At 37.5% G+C, this 12,543-nt stretch overlaps 1 protein-coding gene across 1 annotated transcript in view; it reads right to left on the bottom strand.

Moving 5' to 3' along the window:
- Positions 1-12,543, bottom strand: part of LOC131994281 (uncharacterized) — a gene marked incomplete in the record, with an annotated part of 1,369,549 nt that overhangs the window by 895,507 nt on the left and 461,499 nt on the right. The window contains 1 exon segment of the mRNA XM_059360990.1: positions 3,996-4,121. Coding sequence (XP_059216973.1) covers positions 3,996-4,121 — 126 coding nt within the window.

Below are 12,543 nucleotides of genomic sequence, written 5' to 3' on the forward strand. Positions count from 1 at the left end.
GCTAAACATTCAATTCAGCATTACATTGAAACAACGAACGGACCACCGGTTTCATGCAGGCCAAGACGTCTTTCACCTGAAAAGCTTTTAATAGTAAAAAAAGAATTCGAGGAAATGGTGAAACTGGGAATTTGTAGACCGTCAAATAGCAGTTGGTCTAGTCCGCTTCATATGGTAAAGAAATCTAACGGTGAGTGGCGCCCATGTGGAGACTACCGAGGTCTGAATGCTCGAACTATTCCAGATCGGTACGCCGTACCGCACATCCACGACTTCGGCGCTCTCCTCGATGGCAAAAAAGTATTCAGCACAATCGATTTGGTGAAAGCATATCATCATATTCCTGTGGCAGAAGACGACATCAAGAAGACCACAATAACTACCCCAATAGGTAATTATGAATTTACCAGAATGACATTTGGTTTGTGCAACGCTGCACAAACTTTTCAACGTTTTATGCACGAAGTGACGAGAGACCTAGATTTTGTATATGTCTACATTGATGATATTCTGGTAGCTTCCACGAGCATCGACGAACACAAACAACATATCCGCAAATTATTTGAAAGATTACGAGAGTTTGGACTCACCATCAATCTTAAAAAGTGTACTTTTGGAGTGCCCGAATTGCAATTTCTGGGATATTTGGTAACTTCAAATGGGATTAAACCATTACCCAGCAAAGTCGAAGTCATTCAAAACTACAAGCTTCCAGAAACCGTTAAAGATTTACGACGATTCTTGGGTATGGTGAATTTTTATCGCCGATTTTTGCCTGATGCTGCCAAAGCTCAAGCCATTCTTCATTCTATATACAAAGGGAATAAGAAGAATGACAAGTCAACAATCAAATGGACCGGAGAGAGGGAGCAAGCTTTCGAATTATGTAAGAAGCAACTAGCTGATGCAGTTCTTTTAAGTTACCCTAGTGAGAATGCCCCCACTTCAATATGTGTTGATGCTTCAGATTACGCTATGGGTGGCATACTGCAGCAATTTATAAATGGTGAGTGGAAACCGCTTGGTTTTTATTCCAAGAAGCTTACATCGACTCAAACCAAATATAGTGCATACGACCGCGAGCTCCTAGCTGCTTATTCCACATTGAAGCATTTTCAATATTTTCTAGAAGGTCGCAAATTTTGCATTTTTTCGGACCACAAGCCGCTAATTTTTGCATTTAAGCAGAGGCCGGAAAAAGCATCTCCCAGGCAGCTACGACAATTGGACTATATTGGGCAATTCACTACCGATATTCGCCATATACACGGAAAAGACAACGTTGTAGCCGACACCATGTCCCGCATACAAGCCATTAATACTCCACAATGTTTGGACTATGCAGTTTTAGCCAAGGAGCAAATTTCCGATGAAGAATTGAAATCTTTATTAGACAACAAAACCTCCGGCGTAGACTTAAGGCTGATCAAGATGGATGGTCACAAGATTTACTGTGATACTTCTGGCACTACAACGAGACCCTATATTACGCAGTCCTTCAGAAGATTGGTGTTTGATACTCTTCATAACCTTTCGCATCCAGGTATTAGAGGCACGGTAGACTTAATTCGTTCGCGTTTCATATGGAAGTCTTTGAAAAAGGATGTGACAGAATGGTGCAGAAGTTGCATGGAATGTCAGCGCTCAAAAGTACAGCGACATACCAAAAGTCCATTTGGAGAATTCAAGCCACCATCGCAGCGATTCAAACACATACATATAGATATCGTTGGTCCATTGACTCCATGCCAAGGTTACAGGTATATTTTAACCTGTATTGACAGATTCACAAAGTGGACAGAAGCCATACCACTTCTAGATATCAAGGCGGAAACTGTTGCTTCAGCATTTGTGAGTGCATGGATTTCCCGATTTGGCGTACCAAAAGAAATAGTTACGGACCAAGGAAAGCAATTTGAAAGCAGACTTTTTCGTAAATTAGCTCTATTACTTGGATCAAGGGTAAAGCACACAACTCCATATCACCCACAAGCGAATGGACTCGTTGAAAGATGGCATCGTACATTGAAATCAGCTTTAAGATGTCATGCAGGTGCAAATTGGGTAGAAGCTATACCTCTTATTATGCTTGGTTTAAGATCTAGAGTTGTAGCTGATAGTAATGTTTCTTCTGCTGAAATGGTGTATGGAAGTACATTGACTCTACCAGGTGAACTTGTTGTTGATGCAAAACCGACTCAAGATGACTCAGATTGGATTGTGAATTTCCGGAACAAAATCATTGGACTTAAGCCATTAGTCACTGGACATCATTCCAGCAATAGAGAATACGTGAGTGATCAACTGAAGACGTGTCAATACGTGTTTTTGCGGTGCGATGCGGTCAAGAAACCTTTGCAACCCCCATATGATGGACCATATAAAGTTATATCAAGAAACGACAAAATTCTTGTAGACGGCAAGGAAAAGGTAGTGTCCATTGATAGACTCAAATCGTGCACTCTGCAAGAAGACATGCCCTGTTCTGAGAGGGTGTTAAGAAAAGCAACAAAAAAGGTTCGTTTCGCTGAGTAACAACGCTGGAGGGGGAGTACTGTAGTGACACCTCAATTACCAAAGTATTTCTTAACATAGTTGGCATTGCCTTTTGCATAATTTACTTTAAACTCCAATACATGAAATTGTACATTTTATTTTTAAGTAGGCTATGACTTTTACCTTTAATTGTTTTCTTTTTATTCTGTTCTGTTCATGTTAATTTTGTTATTTTCTTTTGCTTATTGTAACCAAGGAGGCCTTGATTTTTTGTCTTATATGTGTGACATCACATTTGAAATTTTTTCAGTCATCTTTTAAACTTCGTAAAATAAACATTAAAATAGTTCCTTTTTATAAAAAATAATTGTGGTGCGTTCTATTTTTGAGGGTTTCTCTGCTAGCCGCCACACTAACTTTTTGAATGCAGATATGATTGGAGTCGTTTTGCTTCGTCTACAGTGTTGGCTTATTCCAACACATGGATTAAAATTTTGTAACAATTTCGTGTGAAAAACAACAAACAAAAGCGAAGAGACGAGCTCCAAATTATGACTGCGGCATATGGTAAAGCTAGCTTGGATAAAAGCTGGCTTTATCGGCGGTACTAAACGGATATTCATGAAAAAATTAGCAACACATGTAATTACAGCAAGCTTTGCAAGTTTATACATAGGCAAAGAAAATCTATGAATTCATAACAATATGTTCAAAAAAGTTAGAATAGTTGGGAGAAATGTCAAATTCTCAGTCGTTTCTACCTTTCCTTTGTCTATAGTTTGTATTGCGAATCTAGGTCTGGGTCACTTTGTGATGTCTTCTTCTAGTTGAGCTTTACATAAAAGTTTGAAGAAGATACTTCAAGCAGCTATTCCGGGAGAGAAGATCGAAACAACTTTGTAAAGCTCAAAAAGCAGAAGACATTACGAAGTGCTCCAATCCTAAATTCTTCCCTAGAATCATGACTGTCTCCCATAGATTCTTCCAAAATTGTCCTTCTACGCCAATGCTTTTCAATGCATGCGCAAGATTTTATTTACTTAAATTTCTCATTTTAGATATTTAAAGTTATGTTACATAGCTCTAAACAAACTTAAATTGTTGAAAGACTTTGTGGCAAATTTGAAATATTTCCATTGTTATGCACTTAAGGGTATGCAAGAGGGTATTCGAAACTTCTTCATTTTAGAATTTTTGTGGTCATCAATTGGAGCTGATAGACCATGCCAAGAATACTTTTTTAAATACAAATTGAGGTCTCTTCAAAAAGAAATTTTCACATTCAACTATACCAGAATTGATTGTGGCAGTTAGTCTATTTGAATAAGTAATTGTGTGTGTGGGTTTATTGGTTATTTACATAAATTAGAGCTTGTATGGGTAAGTGGAGTAGATTTGTTTGTATAGTTTCAAATTCGTTTGCTATTTTGGGAATTCTTCTTCAGTTTCTCGTTCATTTGCTCTGTCTTGATAAAATGTTTAAAGTTTGGTTAGCTTACCTGCATAAAACCTTCAGGACAGCCGGGCAATTCCCCTGTGGGACTAAGGCTAGTCTCATAGCCATCGACATCCGTATCGACCATACCCTCATCAAAGCGACCAACTGTGAAACTGTCAAATATTATCTGTAAACGAAGAAGACAAAAAATACATGTCATTTTGGGTGAAATAATTGTTGCAAGCAATCTCTTTTAGTGTGAACCATTTATTTGCAAATATATATGTATGTGTGTATTGAGATGTTTCCAAACGTCCCCACCAAGTATCGGTTGTGCAAATGACACAAAAAGATCAATTCGTTTTTTTTCTTGATGTCAATTTATAGATGTTTGTTTGTCTCTTCTTTTATTCAGCATGTCCTACGCTATCCATGTTACCTTACCTTTGCCGAGCAGAAAGGATAGACATACCTACGTGCCAAGTTATGTACGAGTTTGTATCCATCCTCATGTACGTATGTTGTAATCTGTCTACGCATTGGACATTCAATTATTCCCTTTTAATAGTAATATATCATTTCATTCCGTTCACGTTCATTTCCCAATCCCTGAGTCTTTGGTCTCTTTTTCAATTAGTTACAGGTCGAAATGAATTTCGAAGCGAATCCTTAGTGTAATATCAAACTTTTACTTACAGCACCCACTATTCTTGGCTATTTCCTCTGATGCATTTGTCACCCCGGGATTTTCTGTGGCACTTCATTCGCTTGTTCTTAGCGCTCATCCGTAAACATTGGCCTAAAGTGAACTTATCGAAAGTTGGTAGAGGCAGATCATTTATTAGCTGGACAACAAGTGAAATTTGTCTTTTTTCTTCCTTTGCTGCGTTGATTGCCAGCTACTTTGCCAACAAATGCCTTCATGGCCAAATAGGAAGCTTAATTTGTTCGAAATGATAATTCAAGTTGTGATACTGGCAACTTAAAAATTTTAAATAAATTTTAGGAAATTTAAGGTATCACACAACTCTTTTGCACTTTCCTTCATGCATATATTGATTTCAATGCAAATTTAGAAAAATTTAATTTTTAATACGAAAAATCGTGTTAAGTTGGTTTGGTTAGTTTGGGTTCGCGTCCAACAGATATCAGTACTTAGGTGGAGACACAATATCAGACATGAACCAACTTAGGGGAGTGGTGTTGAAAACAATTAAGGATTTTGTAAGAAGCACGGAATTCCTAATTTAAAATTTTCTTTTTAGAAGTTACTTTTTAGTTTTTAGAGCGCACAACAAGCCAATTACTAGCTTAGGTGTATATCCATAGTGGCATGGGGCGGATTAATACCTGCACCCTCTTTTCGACCTAACCTAGTTTGGGTAAGTTTTTATGTACCCACCGCCATGGACAGCATTTTTTTCGTCACTTATGTGTTTATGCTGGGCTTACAATCCGCCTTACCGTTTAAAAACCCATCTGATCGCCGTTGAGAGTGAAATCCACCTCGGCACATCGGCTTTCGCATTACTTCGAGGTGACTTTCAAATCGGTCCTTGTACCCACGTCGATTCTATCGCTTTCGTCCTAGCTCCCATCGTTGAAATCATGAAATCAGCATATATTGTCTGCTGGTTTTAGATGCTAAAAAACTAGCATAAAATCTCAAAAAACACTTCAAAAATGAGTATGTTGCATCTTATCTTTTAAATTTTCTTAAAAGTTTATAATTTGTTCTCTGTGTCTGACATGAAGGCTATCTGCCCAGATTTCACATCCGTTAAGAGGATGATGTTGCAAGCTTTCAATAAAAATTTCCTCTCTTTGTTCAGTTGGACCGTGATTCCAATCTCTTTTGATCAGCGAAATTTATCTGCGGACCGAACGTCAGTTTGAAATCCAGTCGAATTCAATATAATTTACCGCATTCCTTGTAGTGTTGAATACGTCGTCGACTCGCATGGTATTTCCAACGGGAATTCGCTGTCTGGTAAGTAAAACTAGTTCAGTCAGTTATGTTGTGCCTCTTCCGTGTTTCTCGTTGGGATGAGTGCCGCAATATCGTCTACCTAGCCTAGGAGGAAGGCCTCGTCAGGCAATTCCACCCGTAAGATGTAATCAAAGATGATGTTCCACAGGTTCGGGCCCAGGATGGTCCTTTGAGCTGCTCCTGGCAATATCTGTAATCTGTTCGATCCAGGGCTTGTATCGTAGACCAAAGTTCTATCCCTAATGTAGCTTTTGATTATTCTAAACAGATACCCTGATATTTCAAAATTCCTTTGCATATTGAGGTGGCGATTTTCGTCAAGCTCCTGTAGGTGAACAATCTCGCTCGGGCCCAAAGGACCGATCGGCGCGGGAACAGGTTGTTTATAGATTCTTCCAATCTAGGCTTTATGAGTCTCTCCAGTAGTTTAATGACTGTATTAAGCATGCATATAGGTCTGTAGGACGAGGATGCTAGTGCGTCTCTCTTTCCCTTGCTTATCAATACCAATTTATGCTCTCTCAATTATTTTGGGATTATGTCTGGTTTTACCACGGCTATTTGTTTCAGAACCTCTCTTGGTATTCCATCAGGACCTCGTGCTTTCTTATTTTTCAGTTTTGCATATTTCATCCTAAAATTATTGATCATTTTCGTTATTCGGAAGAATTGCCTAATACGGAAATTCAAAGTTAGACTTACAATACGAATGTTCATAATATTTCTGATTTTTTATGTATTCTCAAGTTTACAACTTATTATTCTAAAGGTGATTTTTTTCCTTTTCCACTTACAACTTTAATTAAATTATTTATGTTTTTGATGTTAATACAAGCAGGAATAGTTTTTTTCAAACGCGATGCTGATGTTATTTCTTCTTTATTTATTACTCTCTATGACAAGTATATTTAGTGTAAATAGAGGTTCTAAAGACGATACAAGACAAAGAGATAGTTTGAAGATATGTCACATAAATTCTCAAAGTATTGTAAACAAGATTGATGAGTTCAAGTATATATTCGAAAATATGGAAATCGATATAATATGTATCTCAGTGACTTGGTTACACACTGCAATAACAGATAGCTTAATAAACTGTATTCATATCTGATAGAGAACGTCGTGGGGTGGTGTTGCCATATATGCAAGGAACACGTTAACGCCTAATTCCGATTAAAATCGAATCCTGAGGATTAAACAGAATATATAATAGTGGAGCTTTTATCTAACTTGAAAAAAATCTTGATTGGTTGTATCTTCCGGCCAAACAATACAATAGATTTGAATCAAATTCAAAACATGTTAGAGACAAAAACATTGGGATATCATGATGTTATTATTACTGGGGACTTTAATTCCAATATTCTTATAGATTCCAAATTGACGGAAAATATGTTAGCACTGGGTTTCTTCCCTACCAATTCTGGAAACCCCACTCATTTTTCGTCAACTGTTAATACCCTTTTGGATACGTTTTTTGTGACTAATACTTCCAATATTTCGCTCTATTACCGAATATCTGCCCCTTGTATCTAAAGGCTGTCTTACAATTTCACTGTGTCAAAGACAATAAAGAAGTTTTCGTACCGCGACTTCAAAAATGTTGACTATTCTGCATTAGATGAAAGGATTCAGGAAGTCTATTGGAATATGATGAATATGATATATGATCTTTTATCAATCGATGAGAAATGGAGCTTTCTTCAAGATAACATTGGAATTATCTATGATGCAACAGTCCCCATTCGGACTAAGATGAATAAATTCGATACTAAGCCTTGGTTTAATTCCACTATTAGGAATTTTATTCGTAACAGGAACTTAGCCTACTCCACGTGGAAAAGTTTTCAAACGTCTGAACTTCATGAGGAATTCCGCATGGCTAGAAATAAAGTTAATGCACTCGTTAGTGATGCAAAATTACGATATTATTCATCCAAATATTATTCGGCGTTAGACATGAAAGGCAAGTGGAGGGTTATAAACGACATCGGGAGTGGAAAATCCAAGGCAATTTCTAATTACCATGGTGATATAAATGTAAATGTTCCGACCTCAGATATAGACTCGACTTTTTACCGAGACACTAATAAACTTTCGGAAAGCACAAATGTTGATTGCAGTTTTGAGTTTAGATGTGTTTCACACGACAAAGTTTCACATTGTCTTAGATCAGTCAAGTCAAATGCTATTGGTCATGATAACATTGACCCACGATTCATTAAAATATTAGTTCCTTACCTTCTACCTTATTTTACTCATTTCTTTACTTCAATTCTATTCACCAGTGAAAAAGATAATCTCAATCCCTAAATCGAATAATGGTTTCCGTCCGAATTCTATATTATGTTGCCTCTCGAATATCTCCATCATGAATCTCTGTTGACTGATAGACAATCCGGGTTTCGTGCCCATCATAGTTGTATTAGAGAATTAGTTGAAGTTTCGGAATCAATTAGAAGCGAAATAGATGATGGCAGTGTTACTTTTCTCGTCCGACTAGATAATTCAAAGGCTTTCGACTCGGTTGATCATCATGACTCATGTATGAAGCTAATTTTAGCGATACTTTTATCAAATTGGTTCAGTCATATCTAAGTAATCGGCAACAGTCAGTGTACGTATCATTCAAAACCAATTCTAGTACCTAAGGGAGTTCCATAAGGCTCAATAATTATTCCGCTCCTTTTTTCGCTCTACGCAAACGATCTTCCTACTCAGCTGGTCCGTAGCCAAATCCTTATTGATGCTGATGACGTTTAGTTATTCCTTAGCGGTTCTGTTAATAATATTAGTGAATGGGTTGCAAAACTCAATGAGGACCTGTTCCATGTCTATAAGTGGGCTACTGCAAATGGTTTATTCCTGAACCCCCAGAAATCGAAAGTGATTGTTATTCACAAACAAGTAAGAGCGTGCTAAGTTCGGCCGGGCCGAATCTTATATACCCTCCACCATTGATCGCATTTGTCGAGTTCTATGTGCGGTATCTCTTTTTAGGCAAAAAAAAAAAAGGATATGAGAAAAGATTTGCTCTGCTATTAGAGCGATATCAAGATATGGTCCGGTTTGGACCACAATTAAACCATATTATGTTGGATACCTGTGTAAAATGTCAGCCAATTCGAATAAGAATTGCGCCCTTTGTGGGCTCAAGAAATAAAATAGAGAGATCGATTAATATGGGAGCTGTATCGGGCTATAGACCGATTCAGACCATAATAAACACGTATGTTAATGGTCATGAGAGAATCCGTCGTACAAAATTTCAGGCAAATCGGATAATAATTGCGACCTCGAGATGCTCAAGAAGTCAAGATCCCAGATCGGTTTACATGGCAGCTATATCATGTTATAGGCCGATTTAAACCATACTTGGCACAGTTGTTGGGTATTATAACAAAACACGTCGTGCGAAACTCCATTCCATTCGGATAAGAATTGCGCACTCTAGAGGCTCAAGAAGTCAAGACCCAAGATCGGTTTATATGGCAGCTATATCAGGTTATGAACCGATTTGAACCATACTTGGCGAAGTTGTTGGATATCATAACAAAACACGTCGTGCAAAATTTCATTCCAATCGGATAAGAATTGCGCACTCTAGAGGCTCAAGAAGTCAAGACCCAAGATCGGTTTATATGGCAGCTATATCAAAACATGGACCGATATGGCCCATTTACAATACCAGCCGACCTACTAAAAAGTATTTGTGCAAAATTTCAAGCGGCTAGCTTTACTCCTTCGGAAGTTAGCGTGCTTTCGACAGACAGACGGACGGACGGACAGACGGACGGACATGGCTAGATCGACATAAAATTTCACGACGATCAAGAATATATATACTTTATGGGGTCTCAGACGAATATTTCGAGTAGTTACAAACAGAATGACGAAATTAGTATACCCCCCATCTTATCGTGGAGGGTATAATAAAAATTTTTTGAATTTAAATTACGTTCTAAAGAAGCCTATATCAGTATTTACGGAGGCTTTAACAAGTTATTAATACTACAATAGCTTTATCACGTTAAACCCCACGACTTTTTTCTTTTAGATCCCAATAAGTAAAATACGAAATATTATATCCATCGTTTAACGTTAGCCCGCGTCGATACTTCTTCTTTAGCTTGATGTACATAGTTCCATATTTACTTTTATATTTTGGCACACAGAAAAACTGCAATTCGTTCCTAATGTTTTGCAATGGCCTGCTTTTATAAATCCAATTATAATTATACCCTACAACATCTCTGTGGTACGGGGTATTATAGCTTAGTGCATTTGTTTGTAGCGCCCAGAAGGAAGACTACCTCTCTACCCTTAGAAAAGTATACCGATCGACTCTGAATCACATTCTGATTCGATTTAGCTATGTCCGTCTGTCTTTGTTATTTTGTCTACACACTACAGGTCGGAATTTTCAACCCACCGTCTTCAAATTTAGCACATCCATTATTTTTTTGGCGCAGAGACGAATCGGTCTAGCTTTGGATATCGCTCCCATATATATGTTCGTACGATTTACAGTAATAATGCAATACAATGGTCATTTGCTAACCGATTCTTTCGAAATTTGGCAGGAAGGATATTCTTAAGCCTCTTTAAACGAGGGTTGCCTTTTATATTTATGGATTAGAGAACACAAAAGCAAATATTAATCATCGAAAATTGCTTTATTGTTTTTCAAAATATAATTTTGCACATATACTTCTGTGATGTAGATCGTTGGGTATTGCAAATGGGCCATATCGGTTCTCCCTCCCGATTTGACTTCTTGAACACTTACAAGCCACAATTTTTGTCCGATTTGGCTGAAATTTTGCAAACAGTGTTCTATTATGACTTCCATGTGGTGTCCCGTTATGACTTCCAACAACTGTGCAAAGTACGGTATAAATCGGTCTATAACCTATTACAGCTCCCATATAAATCGGCTTTAATTTTTGCTGGTTTGACAAAGTTTGGTATGTAGAACAAAATTATGCCCATAAACTAAATTTATTTTGTATAAATTATTAGCAGAATCTGTGGTGGAGATGTTCCCAAGACTCGTCCCGTCCGAACTTAGCGCGTTTTTACCTGTTTTTTTAGTGGCCCTGGTATAATATGGTGGCGGGATTGTGTTAGCGTAGAAAATTTGCAGTAAATATGTAAAGGTAAATTGAGTTAGTTTGTAAAGGTTTTTCACAACAAAATATAGAGTACCCTACTTAAAGCCTAGTACTGCTTTCATTCGCAACGAAAATGCATATTAGATTATTGCGAAATCCGATAGAAACAGAGTTGATTAGTGCCCATTTCGTGAGCATTTAATTACATTGGCAATTAACTGAGGCAAAATTTGTATTGGAGCAGCGACATGTCGCTACTATTTTGCTTACAGAGCCCGGTACCATTTCTACGGAATGTGTTTGCATTTCCTTATTGTTCTCAGTTGTTCAGGCGAAAAGTCGAAGTCAGTACTAGGCTTAAGATAAAAAGAAAACAGCAACTGTACCAATGAAATATTATGTCCCTATTTTTTAATCAACACAGTACAAAGCACGTGTTATCGATATAATAACTTGGCATTGGTTATCTTTCCAGTAAACCTGACTTGCATTCCATGTATTTTCATAACTTAAAAAATTTTATATCCATGCCTTCACGTGATGCACAACGTAAGTCGATTTGGCCGTCAGCAAAAAAAAAAAAAATTGTCCAAGAAATGAATTCTATTTTTATACCCACCATCGAAGGATGGCGGTATAATCATTTTGTCATTCCATTCGCAAGTCATAGAAATATCCATTTTCGACCCTTTAAAGTATATATATTCTTGATCATTGTAAAAATCTAAGACGTTTTAGCCATGTCCGTCTGTCTGTTGAAATCACTCTACAGGCTTTAAAAATAGAGATATTGAGCTGAAACTTTGCACATATTCTTTTTTGTTTGCCCATAAGCAGGTTAAGTTTGAAGATGGGCTATATCGGACAATATCTTGTTATAGCCCCCATATAGACCGATCTGCCGATATAGGATGTTAGGCCCATAAAAGCTACATTTATTATTCGATTTTGCTGAAATTTGGGACAGTAAGCTGTGTAAGGCCCTTCGACATACTCCTTCAATTTGGCACAGATCGGTTCAGATTTGAATATAGCTTCCATATAGACCGATCTCTCGATTTAAGGTCTTGGGCCCATAAAAGACGCATTTATTGTCGACGAAATTTGGGACAGTGATTGTGTTACGGCCTTCGACATCCTCTTTGATATTGGATATAACTGCGATATAGAGATCTCTCGATTTAAGGTCTTGGTCCCATAAAAAGCGCATTTACCGATGTCGCTACTGCAGTGAGTTGTGTTAGGTCCCTAGACATCTTTCTGCAATTTGGTCCAGATCGGTCCAGATTTGGATATAGCTGCCATATATGTATTTTGCTCGATATTCACTTCTTTGCTCAACGCTTTCCTCGAAAACTGCCACAATATCTAAGAAGTTTGGTCGAAATCAGTTCGGATTTAGATATAACTCCCATATATATACGTTCGTCAGATTTTGGGTAATTTACAATTATGTCATTTGTCAACCATAGTTGTTACAGTTTGAACATATTTGTTCGAAATTT

This window comes from Stomoxys calcitrans, chromosome 1 (assembly GCF_963082655.1).
Source record: "Stomoxys calcitrans chromosome 1, idStoCalc2.1, whole genome shotgun sequence".
NCBI classification, from domain to species: Eukaryota; Metazoa; Arthropoda; class Insecta; order Diptera; family Muscidae; genus Stomoxys; species Stomoxys calcitrans.